This window comes from Schistocerca cancellata, chromosome 1 (assembly GCF_023864275.1).
Source record: "Schistocerca cancellata isolate TAMUIC-IGC-003103 chromosome 1, iqSchCanc2.1, whole genome shotgun sequence".
In the NCBI taxonomy this organism is placed as follows: domain Eukaryota; kingdom Metazoa; phylum Arthropoda; class Insecta; order Orthoptera; family Acrididae; genus Schistocerca; species Schistocerca cancellata.
The window spans coordinates 66,597,053-66,611,272 of NC_064626.1; the positions used below are offsets into that span (position 1 = coordinate 66,597,053).

The 14,220-nt window shown below is 38.1% G+C and overlaps 1 protein-coding gene across 1 annotated transcript in view; it reads right to left on the reverse strand.

Annotated features, from left to right (window-relative positions):
* LOC126149511 (piwi-like protein Siwi) overlaps window positions 1-14,220 on the reverse strand; it is a 211,500-nt gene that overhangs the window by 188,445 nt on the left and 8,835 nt on the right. The window contains exon 3 of the mRNA XM_049915822.1: window positions 2,033-2,185. Coding sequence (XP_049771779.1) covers window positions 2,033-2,185 — 153 coding nt within the window. The remainder of the gene's footprint in view (window positions 1-2,032; window positions 2,186-14,220) is intronic.

Consider the following 14,220-nt stretch of genomic DNA (forward strand, 5'->3'; position numbering starts at 1 on the left):
CCTTGAACAATAATTCCAATTCCAAATTTCTCCACAGTTTCCTTTGTTGTTTGCTAAACATACACATCAAATAACATAGGGAAGAGGCTATAGCCCAGTCTGACTCTTTTCTCAACTACACATTAGTTTCCCTTTCTTGTCCTTTGGCTCTTAACTGAAATCTGGTTTCTGTTCAAGTTGTAGCTTAGTTTTTTTTTCTCTCTGTATATTATCCCCACTAATTTCAAATTTTCATAGAGTGTATTCCAGTCAACACTGTCCAAAGCTTTCTTTAAATATGCAAATGCTAAAATATGTTGGTTTTCCTTTCTTTAACCCTTCCTCTAAGATTAGTTGTAGATCAGTATTATGAGGACAATCAATCACACATAGCACATCTACATGAATAAAAATATATAACAAAAATAATCAGTTTTTAACCATTTTTTTGAGTCTTTCCTTCTCCTCCTGTTTGGTAAGTCTCCACTGATCTGGGGTTCTGGGTGGCTTTTCTGAACTTTGCACTTTTCCAAACTTCTCCAGTCCTTTTCACCCCTTCACCCCTTCTGCCAGAAGAAGGAGCCACTGGCTCCAAAAGCTTGCATAAGTAAAACTTTTTTATGTGTGTATTCTCCTGCCACCACTTGATGAATAGAAAATGAATAAAAAATGTAAATGTTTGTTTGTACAAAATCGTAAATTCCAAAAGTTCTTCACTAACTGCTTTGAAATTTTAACGCATTGTTGCATTTGAATAAATGTGTGTTTTTGTATCACAGTTTGACCACCATATGGCATGGCGATCCAGTACAAAAAACAAGGGCATATTTGAATGCAACGTGATGTCAAAATTTCAAAGGAACTGGTGAAGAACTTTCAGATATACAATATTTTAAACAAACGAGCATGAGATTTTAGTCAACAACATATCTACTTTATTTTGATTTGAAGAAAACAGATTATCAACAGCCATAATTTTATCAATTATTTTATTTATCTACCAGTTTTCGGCCTCTCTGGCACCATCTTCTGGTCCCTGTACACAAAAGTAGGTACATCATCCAGTTGTTTGTGTTATCTATCATAGGACCAGTATATCCAACTGGTTTCTGTAGACTTCTAAAAACTTCTCAGTCAGTGTGGTGGACCCTTCACACCTCTAACACCTGGATGATTCACTTAATTTTGTGTACAGGGTCCTGAAGATTGTGCTAATGAGGCACTGAAACTGGTACATAAATAAAATTACGCCTGTTGGTAGTGATTTTCTTCAAGTCTTCAACCAGCTGCAGTCCTGCTCCATCTCCTTTATGTATTGTATACACCTATATTTATGTAACATATCCAGTATGTACATAAAGACAAACATGTATTTGTACACAACACTGAGCCAAAATTTCAAAGTAATGGGTGAACTTTCAAATATTTCTGATTTTGAACATACGAACATTTACATCTATGCAAATAAAAATGTAAATCTATGTTTGTTCAAATTCTTAAATCTACGAACATTCTTCATCAATCGCTTTGTAAGTTTTACACAACAATGCATTCAAATACATGCGTTTTTAAATATCTACATGGGCACCATATGGTATCTATCCTTCTGATTTCTGATGATTACCACCTGTGGCAGGAGTATAAGCGAGGTAAGTGTGCATCTACAGTGGAATGAGTACCTTCTATTCCTGTTCCTCCAGCCACCAATTTCACTGCTCCATATTTTAATACAAAGTTATGAACTACTCAATCCATTGCACCAAAAGGTCATATAAAATGCTAGAGATTTGTTTAGCCTTGCAAATGGCTCTGCAGTGAGAACAAACATACTGCTTTGTGGACAGAAAACAATAGGAGAGTTTCGTTTGGCTCATCCCTAGTGTACTCACTTATAAGGAAATGTATGGTGTTACGCATTTCATGTATTAGCCTTGATATTAAATAAATTCTTTATGCTATTTGGAACTGAATCTGCAGGTACATTCAATAAGTTAAACAAACAAACAGAGATAGATTAACTATGCATACAATGTTATTTTGTGTAATACATTACCAACTGTAGGTTCAATCCTTGCAGGCACCGGCGCACCACGATATTGAAAACCTGGAGGTACTGTGGATCTCCAGTAGATAATACACCAACAAGCCTAACTGTTATTCTCATTTTAGTTCCATCAGTTTCTCTCGTGGAGTACAACTCCATGATCTAAACAGCACCAAGAGTAATCAATTAATGAACTGAATTTTTGTTTAGCTTACTGAAAATAACAATTACAGTGAAAAATTTATAATATGAACAGGCATGTGTACTGAACAGAAATGTAGTAATTATTCTACTAGCACTTTCTTGTGGTAACAATGGTTCAACCATAACTTACTCCCCTTTTACTATGCTTTCAGTCTACTATGGATCTATGAGGACAATTCCCGATTTAACCCTAGTAATACCAAAGCATTTTCAGTAACGAGTATTTCAAGGAGGGGGCAGGGGGTAATTCATGCTCACCCTTAAAAAATAACAACTTTGTTGACTTTAACTCAGTAGTGGGACCAAAAGCCATACAAATAACTTACTTGCATCTGAAATATTTTTCTTCTTATTGTCACTTAGCATTTTATGTCCTCTCTACTTTGGGCACTATCAGTTATTTTACTGCCCAAATAGCAAAACTGCTGCACTACTATAAGTGTCTCATTTTCTAATCTAATTCTTCAGCATTGCATGATTTAATTTGACCACATTCCATTATCCTTGTTTCATTTTTGCTGAAATTCATCTTACAATCTTATCCAAATAACCTATCCATTCCATTCAACTGGTCTTCCAAGTTCCTTCCCTAATTACAATGTCATTAGTAAATGTCCTCAAAAGTTTTTATTTCTTCTTCGTGAACTTTAATTCCCTTTCCAAACTTCTCCTTGGGTTCCCTTACTACTACTAACTCCCTTCAGGTCCTCTGACTTTTATAACTGCAGTCTGGGTTTTGTACTAGACGTAAATGAACTTTATGGTCCCTGTATTTTATCCTTGCTGCCTTCAAAATTTCTAAGAGTGTAGTCCACTCAACATTGTGAAATCTGTGAAGTACATCCATTAAAATAAGATTCCAAGGCACAGGAGACGTGAAAATGCTTTTACATGAGATTCTGCAACTCTTGGCGTGTAGTCTGGTTACCCCCTCAAATCCCCACCAACCACGCCAGCTGTGATGCTAAGTCTTGCCTGAGCAGCTGTTCAGGATGAATCTCCCTCCACTACACCTGGCAAGTGTGAGCTGCATGCAGTGATCCATGCAACTGGATCCCTGAATTCAGTAAAAGTACGACTGACAAGATTTTGACTAAACATTTGTATTATTGCAAGACCTGTCCAACGTGGGTCCCCTAAATGCTCACTGTAAACCATAAACAGCAATGTGCTGCAGCGGCCTATGGATTATGGAAGTGCTATGCAGAACAGTGTGAGGTATTTTTTGATTCAATTGTCACTGGTGATGAAACCTGTGTATATTACATGACACCTGAAACTTAGGAAAAGTCTTTTCAGTGGCAGCATTCGAATTCGTTGAAGCACCAAAGGTTCAAACAAACATTGTCTGCCAGCAAAGTGATGGACAGTATGTTCTGATTGTACTGCTGTGAGTGTTTAAGCCTACCAGCACAGTAATTAATGCTACTCACCACTTTAAAACAACTGTCATGGCAATCAAAATTGAATGATAGGTATGCTGATGAAGAGTTTTCACGATGATAATATTTGTCCCCATACTGCCTATCTAGCCCAATGTGGGTGGGACTTCCTCACCCATCACCCTACAGCCCAGGCTTAGCATGAAGTGATTTTCACATGTTTCCTGACTGGAAGTCATATCTTGTTGGAACACATTTCCAGACCATTGACAAGTTAAAAACAAGAAGAATGTCAAACCAAAACATCTTTCAACCATCTAAATTTACAAACTATTATTTTATTGATCAACTGCATTTGGCAATATATTACGCCATCTCCTGGCCCCATGACCAGCATGTAGGAAGATTTCCACCTCTGGTCCAGTCAAAATAGGGACCAGCATTCAATGACTGGTATCCATATGTTTTTACACAGTGATCACTCCAATCATCATCTGAGAACTGTTAGACAAATATGATTGAAGTTAATGTGTGAAGTGCTTGCTGTGTCAAAAATCTATGGCCCATATTTTGACTGAACCAGAGGAGGGAATCTTCCTACATGTCAGTCAGGGGGGGCTGAAGATGGCATAATATGTTGCCAAAACTGGTTGCTCAACAGAATGACAATTTGGAAATTTAGGTGGCTGAAAGGTGTTTTGATTTGACACTCTGAACAGCCGAAGTCCTGTAACCACCTGTATAAAGATGGGCACACAGAGTTGAAAAACTAGGTTGAGCATTATGTGTGCAATGTGGATTGGAGAGTTCTACGGCAAGGACAAAAAAAAAAGGTCACTGAGCACACAAACGTGCACTGATTGCAACAGTGATTACATCAAAAAATAACTTAAAGATCAGCCTTTCCATCAATGTAACACTCATTGTCAATTAACGTGTTTTCTACATATATAAAAAATTAATTAAAAAAAAAAAGACTGGAGAACTTCTTCTTTTGCTACACCTCGTACAAATGTTATTTATGTATGTTTGCCATCGTTCAACCTAATTTCTAATATGTTTATCATTGTTTGACCTAACTTCTAGGATAAGTCCTAGGGTAGCACAGCTTTGTATGTTGTCATTTTTCTCTGGAGCTCAAACTGATTATTCACCAAGGTTGACTTCCACCACTTTTCCATTCCTCTGTAAATAAGTCATGTCAGTACTTTGCAACCAAGACTTATTAAATTAGCAGTTTGATAGTATCCATGTCATCAACTGGTTTCTTTGGAATTAAAATTGTACATTCTTATTGAAGTCTTCGGGTATGTTATATGTCTCATATATTGTGCGTACCAGATGCCTCCACTTAGGTCTTTCAGTGCTCTGACAAATTCTTCTTGCACTATTATACACTATGTGATCCAAAGTATCCGGACACCTGGCTGCAAATGACTTACAAGTTCATGGCGCCCTCCATCTGTAATGCTGGAATTCAATATGATGCTGGCCCACCCTTAGCTTTGATGACAGCTTCCACTCTCGCAGGCATATGTTCAGTCAGTTGCTGGAAGGTTTCTTGGGGAATGGCAGCCCATTCTTCACCAAGCACTGCACTGAAGGGAGGTATTGCTGTCGATCAGTGAGGACTGGCATGAAGTCGGTGTTCCAAAACATCCCAAAGGTGTTCTACAGTATTCAGGTCAAGACTCTGTGTAGGCCAGTCCATTACAGGGATGTTATTGTTATGTAACCACTCTGTCAGAGGCCATGCATTATGAACAGGCTCTCAATCGTGTTGAAAGATGCAATCGCCCTCCCCAAATTGCTCTTCAACAGTGGGAAGCAATAAGGAGCTTAAAACATCTATAAAAACCTGTGCTGTGGTAGTGCCAGGCAAAACAACAAGGGGTGCAAGCTCCTTCCATGAGAAACATGACCACACCTTTAACACCACTGCTTCCAGATTTTACTGTCGGCACTACTCACACTGGCAGATGACTTTCAGTAGGTATTCGCCATACCCACACCCTGCCATCGGATCATCACACCACACAACATTTTTCCACTGTTGTGTCATCCAATGTTTATGCTCCTTACACCAAGTGAGGCATTGTTTGGCATTTACCAGAGTGATGTGTGGCTTATGAGCAGCCACTTGACCATGAAATCCAAGTTTTCTCACCTCCCGCCTAACTGTCATAGTACAACCCTGTTCAACTGTTGGCAGTCTGCGTCAGTCAACAGACGAGGTCGGCCTCTATGCTTTTGTGCTGTGTGTCTCTCTTCACGTTTCCACTTCACTATCACTAGTGGATCTAGGGATGTTTACGAGTGTGGAAATCTCATGTACAGACGTATGACACAAGTGGCACCCAATCACCTTACTACGTTCGAAGACCAAGAGTTCTGCGGAATGCTCCATTCTGCTCTCTCATGTTGTCTAATGACTATTGAGGTCAATGATACGGAGCACTTGGCAGTAGGTGACAGCACAATGCACTTAATATGAAAAATGTATGTTTCTGGGGATGTCTGGACACTTTTGATAACATAGTATATCTCCCATCACATTTCACTTACCTCATCTTCCCTTTCTATAATATTGTTCCCAAGTTTGTTTCATTTATAAAGACCATGTATACATTCCTTCCTAATTTTCCCTTCTATACTTTGTATTGTCCTTCCATCTGTGTTTGTGTGTGTGTTTATGTTTATATATACTCTGCAAGCCACTGTATAGTGTTATGGGAGGGGTGTCCTATACCACTACCAGTCACTTTCTTTCCAGTTCCACTCAGGAACAGAGTTAGGGAAAAACCAACTGTCTATAAGCTTCCATATGAGCCCTAATATCTTGTATCTTTGTAGTCATTACATGAAATGTATGTTGGCAGCAGTAGAATTGCTTTGCAGTCAGCTTCAAATGCAAGTCCTCTAAATTTTCTTATTACTGTTACTCAAAAAGAATGCCACCTTTCTTCCAGGGATTCCTATTTGAGTTCCTGAAGTATTGTATCCTGCATGTTGTTTGAACCTGCCAGTAAAAAATCTAGCAGCCTGCCTCTGAAATGCTACAACAACTTCCTTTAATCTGATCTGGTACACATCTCAAATACTTGAGTGGTATTCCAGGATAGCTTGCACTAGTGCCTTATATGCAGTATCCTTTACAGATGAACTTCTCTTTCCTAAAATTCACCCAATAAAATGAGGTCAACAATTTGCTTTCCTTACGAAACTCCTCACATGCTCATTCCATTTCATATCCGCTTTGTAATGTTCTGCCCAGATATTTATATGAGGTGACCATGTCAAGCAGGGCACAACTAATGCTGTATTAAAAAATTATGGGTCTTTTCCCTCTATTCATTAAAAGAAAGTCATTTTTTCTATATTTATAGCTAGCTGCCATTCATCACAGCAAATAGAAATTTTTTATTTAACAATGAAATTTGCCAAACAGCCATGCAATTGAAATCTTATTTTATTTTCGCTACCAGTTTTGGCAATTCATTATGTCATCTTCACTGCCAAATGTGGTAGCGAAAATAAAATAAAGTTACATCTCAAATGCATGGCTGTTTGGCAAATTTCATTGTTAAATATTTGACCAGATGCTGTCCAATGTCCACAATGGATTCACAAAAACTAGAAATTTTGTCTAAGTCATCTTGTATCCTCCTACATTTACTCAAACTTTGATACCTTCCTGTACACCAAAGCATCATAAGCAAACAACCACAGACTGCCATCTACCCTCTGCCAGATCATATATGTATATAGAAAATAATAATGGTTCCGTCACACTTTCCTGGGGTGCTCCTGAAGATAACCTTGTCACTAATGAACACTCTCTGTTGAGGAATCCAGTCTCCTGCATTTCCTCTTATGGCATATACTCCTAATATTTCTACTAAAGTTTTGTGGTCTACACAGTCTAATACCTTTGTTAGATCCATAAATACTCCTACTCATTAATTTTTAGAATCCAAGTTTGTTATGACATTTTTGATGAGGTCTATTACTGCATCTATGGTGCATTTATCTTTCTGGAAGCCAAACTGATTCTTGTTGATTATTTCATATTTCATCAGAAAAGCAACAAGTCTCTGTGCATAAGCTCATTCAAATACTTTTGATATGACTGGTAAAAGAGCTATAGGCCTATAATTATCTGGATTGTATTCATTACTCTTTTTATGTATTGGTTTTATCAGTGCTGTCTTTAAGCACTTTGGAAAAGTTCCTTCCAGGAATGATGAATTAATTAGTTGTGTAAGAGGTTTCTTGGGTTACTGCATATAGTGTTTAATTTCTATACATGATATTCTGTCAATTACACATGACTTTGTTTGTGTTAGGTTTTTTTATTATCTTTAATTCCAATCCCAAAGAAACCAGGTGTTGACAGATGTGAAAATTACCGAACTATCAGTTTAATAAATTACGGCTGCAAAATACTAACGTGAATTCTTTACAGACAAATGGAAAAACTAGTAGAAGCCGACCTCGGGGAAGACCAGTTGGGATTCCGTAGAAATATTGGAACACGTGAGACAACACTGACCCTACGACTTATCTTAGAAGCTAGATTAAGGAAAGGCGAATCTACCTTTCTAGCATTTGTAGACTTACAAAGCTTTTGACAATGTTGACTGGAATACTCTCTTCCAAATTCTGAAGGTGGCAGGGATAAAATACAGGGAGCGAATGGCTATTTACAATATGTATAGAAACCAAATGGCAGTTATAAGAGTCGAGGGGCATGAAAGGGAAGCTGTGGTTGGGAAGGGAGTGAGACAGGGTTGTAGCCTCTCCCCGATGTTATTCAATCTATATATTGAGCAAGCAGTAAAGGAAACAAAAGAAAAATTCGGAGTTGGTATTAAAATCCATGGAGAAGAAATAAAAACTTTGAGGTTCGCCGATGACATTGTAATTCTGTCAAAGACAGCAAAGGACTTGGAAGAGCAGTTGAATGGAATGGTCAGTGTCTTGAAAGGAAGATATAAGATGAATGACAACAAAAGGAAAACGAGGATAATGGAATGTAGTCAAATTAAGTCGGGTGATGCTGAGGGAATTAGATTAAGAAATGAGACGCTTAAAGTATTAAAGGAGTTTTGCTATTTGGGGAGCAAAATAACTGATGATGGTCGAAGTAGAGAGGATATAAAATGTTGACTGGCAATGGCAAGGAAAGCGTTTCTGAAGAAGAGAAATTTGTTAACATCGAGTATAGATTTAAGTGTCAGGAAGTCGTTTCTGAAAGTATTTGTATGGAGTGTAGCCATGTATGGAAGTGAAGCATGGACGATAAATATTTTAGACAAGAAGAGAATAGAAGCTTTCGAAATGTGGTGCTACAGAAGAATGCTGAAGATTAGATGGGTAGATCACGTTAACTAATGAGGAGGTATTGAATAGAATTGGGGAGAAGAGGAGTTTGTGGCACAACTTGACTAGAAGAAGAGATCGGTTGGTACGACATGTTCTGAGGCATCAAGGGATCACAAATTTAGCATTGAAGGGCAGCGTGGAGGGTAAAAATCGTAGAGGGAGATGAAGAGATGAATACACTAAGCAGATTCAGAAGGATGTAGGTTGCAGTAGGTACTGGGAGATGAAGAAGCTTGCGCGGGATAGAGTAGCATGGAGAGCTGCATCAAAGCAGTCTCAGGACTGAAGACCACAACAACAACAACAGTGTTTCTTCTTCTGTCACTTGGGAAAAGTGTAATTGTTTTCCCTGGGGATTAATAAATGTTTTCCAGGTGTTATTGTGTTTTTTATTATTTGTTGTTTCTTTTAGTTTTTGGCCTACCGTGGCAAAATAGACATTGAAGAGATTTATGATTTTATTCTGTTTAGTTATAGTTTTTTTGCTGATCATGAACTGTACTTTGATGTCTTCCCGTGAGTTGGAGGGTTTGCGATTTGTATTTATAATAGACCAAAAAACCTTGCTTTTATTATCAGCACTATTTATATACTTTTTTTGATTCTAGTCATTTGGCTGCTTGCAGTACTTTAGCATTCTTTCTTTTATATTTTCTGTATTACTTTTTAAAGTTTTCAACAATGCTAGTTTTATATATTCTGTGCATCATTTTTATCTTGTTGCTAGAGACCAAAAAGCCTTTTGTTACCCTTTTTTTTTATTTGTGGTTTTGGCTTTAGTTTTTATTACTGGGCATGTAATATTGAGATGGTAGGATAGTGTGTCAATAAAGTGAGTCACTTTACGATCCAATGATGGAGAGTCTTTTTCCAACATTGCCATCCTTCTTTTTCAAGTTTTATACTAAGGGCTGTTAAGTTTTGTTCATTTAAGCTTCTTTTTTCCCACATTTTTTCTGTGTTTTCATTTGTGGTGATATCATTTAGATATATTTTTATTGCATCATGATCTGACAGGGCCGTTTCATTTGTGGTGATATCATTTAAATATATTTTTATTGCATCATGATCTGACAGGGCCGTTTCTGTAACTTCACTTTTGTACTGAAAGTCCCTTAAATTTGTGAAGATGTGATCTATTTGAGTACAGGAATTTGCAGTTATACATGTTGGAGTAGCTATTGCATTGTATAAGCCATATGTTTTTATTGTGTTTAGGAGCTCCCTACTGTCATTGGTGCCTTGCAATGTGTTTATGTTTAGGTCACCTAGTAGTACAAGTGCACAGTTCTTGCTTAGGATGATATGTAAGAGCTCTCCTATGTTTTCAATGAACGTTTCTATGCACCCATTTGGCAGTCTGTAGATGTTTAAGATGTACAGTGAGGAACTACATACAACTATTTTTTGGCCTGTTACTTTGACTACATATTTTGTACATGAGTGAAGACTGCTTATGTGGTTTCTGTTTACATTGTTATGGGTTAGTATAGCAGCTCCACCACGCTTACTATTCCTCCACATGAACTAGCTGTTACATTGTAATTTGCGACAGTAAGATTTAGAATTTCATGCCATTTAGGCCATGTTCTGTCAGAGCTAGAATGTCAGGAGTTTCTTAATTTAGCATTATTTCTAATTGGGTTACCATATTTTTGATGTATTGTATATTGTGGTGCATTATTTTTATAACTGAATATCCTAATTCTATGTTTGTTTTTGTCCTATATTCTTTTTTGTTATCACTGTTTTTTGTGGATATCAGATTTCCTGATTTTTCACCCCCATTATACAATGTTAGTTTCCCTCGTTTCTAATGATTTTACAAACATCATCATACATTCTGCTGAGTGTTACTGAACCTAATCTATTTAAATGTGTGCCATCCTTTCCCAGACAATTTTTCACACAGGAATTTGTTTGGGTTTATGAAGATAGCACCAAGACAATTACACTCTTGTTTGATGGTGCTGTTTATTTTGGATATGTATTTCTCACTAACTGACCTCATTTTTATGTTTCTGCTAAGTATGAGCATGGATCCTTCATAAAGACTTCTAGCTGCACGAATCATGTTTCTTGTTCCATTCACTAATTCATCTTCATTGCTGCTTTTAAGCAAGTTTGTTCCAACATGCATAAAAACACATTTGTAATTTCGTTTGTGTTGCATGTCCTGTTCTGTAGCCACTTGTTTTGTAATATTTTTGAAATGTTTGCCGAGTTGTTGCACTCTAATCCCTGGTCGCACATCGATTTTGCAGTTGGGGATATGTTATTGTAATTGAGTTTGTATATTCATGTGTAATTTTGCGGTCTCCTATTTGGTTTTGGTGGTTTTCATTCTCACGCCACTGCCTTACTTGCATTAGTGTATCATTTCTTTGCTTGCCTCAAACAGTTCAGTTTTTACAGTGTCAATGTCGTCTTGTAGCCTCTTTATAGTTTCGTTATCTGAGGCTTATGATTGTATTTGACGGATTTCACACATGCAGAGCTGCTTTTCACATATTAACCTATTATTTTCTTTCTTTATGTGTATATTTTCTGTTTTTAGCGCCTCAATAGCCTCTTGTAGCAATTTTATAACTTCATTTTTTGAGTCTACTGTATTTAGAAGTTTGACTGTTTCAGCACGTAAACAAACTTGGCACGTCCACGAAATATCATCAATAATGACCTTCAGGTTTACCTTCACACACTTTTCGTGTAGCCAGTAGTTGCATTTTAGACACAATATATCCTTCATCACTCGCTTTTTGCATTCTCTACACGAATAACTGTTTGTTTTTTGCCTTTCTGACGAGAGCAAAGTGTCACTACACTTTCCTAATGACGCCATATTGACTGAACTTCAAACTATACATTTCACTTTCTGCATTGTCTAACCTACCTACCCAATTAAGGAATCTAATATTCCACACTCTGACCTGTAGAACGCCAGTTTTGTTTTTCCTGATGATGTCTTCCTCTTGAACAGTCCCTGCCAGAATTCTGAATGGCATCGTCTTTTAGCTCTGGAATATTTTACTCGAGAGGGTGCCATCATTATTAAACCATACACTAGAGCTGCACGTTCTTCAGAAATATAATGGCTGTAGTTTCCTCTCACTTTCAGCCATCTACAGAATCAGCACAGCAAGACCATGTTGGCTGATGTTACCAGTCAATCATCCAGACTGTTGCCTCTGCAACAACTGAAAAGGCTGCAGCCCCTCTTCAGGAACAGCAGGGTTAGCCCACAGATACCTCTACATTGCAGTTGCACCAACAGCATGGCTGCCTATATCACTGAGCACCAAAGGCACCCCTACCTTGTCAAAGACCATGGTCCATTTCTATTAGAATTGACATTAAAATTTTACTAATTTTGTCCATACAAGCATTCATAATACAAATTTCAATAACTATTGTTTTGTCACATATGCATCTTCAGGTTTATACATTCTCTCTCTCTCTCTTTCTCTCTCTCTCTCTCTCTCTCTCTCTCTCTCTCTCTCTCTCTCACACACACACACACACACACACACAATCTCTTGCGCTCTCTCTCATACTCGTACACCTGGCTGAAAATGACTTACAAGTTCATGGTGCCCTCCATAGGTAATGCAATATGGTGTTGGCCCACCCTTAGCCTTGGTGACAGCTGCCACTCTCGCAGGCATATGTTCAATCAGGTGCTGGAAGGTTTCTTGGGGAATGGCAGCGCAATCTTCATGTAGCCCTGCACTGAGGAGAGGTATAGGTATGGGTCGGTGAGGCTTGGCATGAAGTTGGCATTCCAAAACATCCCAAAGGTCTTCTATAGGATTCAAGTCAGGACTCTGTGGAGGCCAGTCCATTACAGGGATGTTACTGTCGTGTAACCACTCAGCCACAGGCTGTGCATTATGAACAGTGATCGATCATGTTGAAAGATTCAATCGCCATCCCTGAATTGATCTTCAATAGTGGGAAACAAGGCAGTGCTTAAAACATCAATGAAGACCTGTGCTGTGATAGTGCCAGGCAAAACAAGGGGTTCACGTTCCCTCCATGAGAAACACGACAAAGCCATTACACAACGGCCTCCGAATTTTCTGGCACACGAGGTTCACCGAGCATTCGCCATACCCACACTCTGCCATTGAATCGCCACATTGTGTGCTGTGATTTGTCACTCCACAAAATGTTTTTCAACTGTTCAGTCATCCAATGTTTATGGTCCTTACACCAAGCGAGGTGTCATTTGGTATTTACCGGCGTCATGTGTTGCTTATGAGCAGCCACTTGACCATGAAATCCAAGTTTTCTCACCTCCCCCCTAACTGTCATAGTACTTGCAGTGCACTCTGATGCAGTTTGGAATTCCTGTGTGATGGTCTGTATAGATGTGTGCCTATTACACATTACAACCCTGTTCAACTGTTGGCAGTCTGCGTCAGTCAACAGGCAAGGTCGACCTCTATGCTTTTGTGCTGTGTATGTCCCTTCATGTTTCCACTTCACTATCACATCAGAAACAGTGGATCTAGGGATGTTTAGGAGTGTGGAAATCTCATGCACAGACATATGAAACAAGTCACACCCAATCACCTGACCACGTTCGAAGTCCATGAGTTCCCTGGAGTCTCCCATTCTGCTCTCTAATGACTACTGAGGTCACTGATATGTGGACTATGTGGCAGTAGATGTCAGTACAATACACCTAATATGAAAAGTGTATGTTTGTGTGTGTGTGTGGGTGTGTGTGTGTGTGTGTGTGTGTGTGTGTGTGTCTGTGAGATCTGATATCAACAAAGGATACACTTCAGAAACACCTAGTATCAAACATTTTTTGACCTTAAAAATAAGACAATGTACAATAAATACAAATTTTAAATATCAAAAAGTCTGACAAGCAGAAACTCTGATAAAAAAATACATAATTTATGTAGAACCTTCAATAGTATGTTCCAGCATGTACTTTTGGAACATAATGAAATGACTGTTGTAACATCAACTATCGCAATATTCATAACCAATTTAATACCTTTGGTAGGCATATTAGACATCTGAAAAATAAGGGACAAGTCACTAACTGAACCTCGCACAACCCACCCCTGTCCAACTGGAGAGCCACAAAGACTTTTTCAGTAAGAGGAAACATGTTTTGGAAGCAAAAATCATAGAGATCTCAAACATGTTTACATATGGAATACAGTGTATCTTCTTGTGATATTGAAGGTAATTAATACATAATTCATG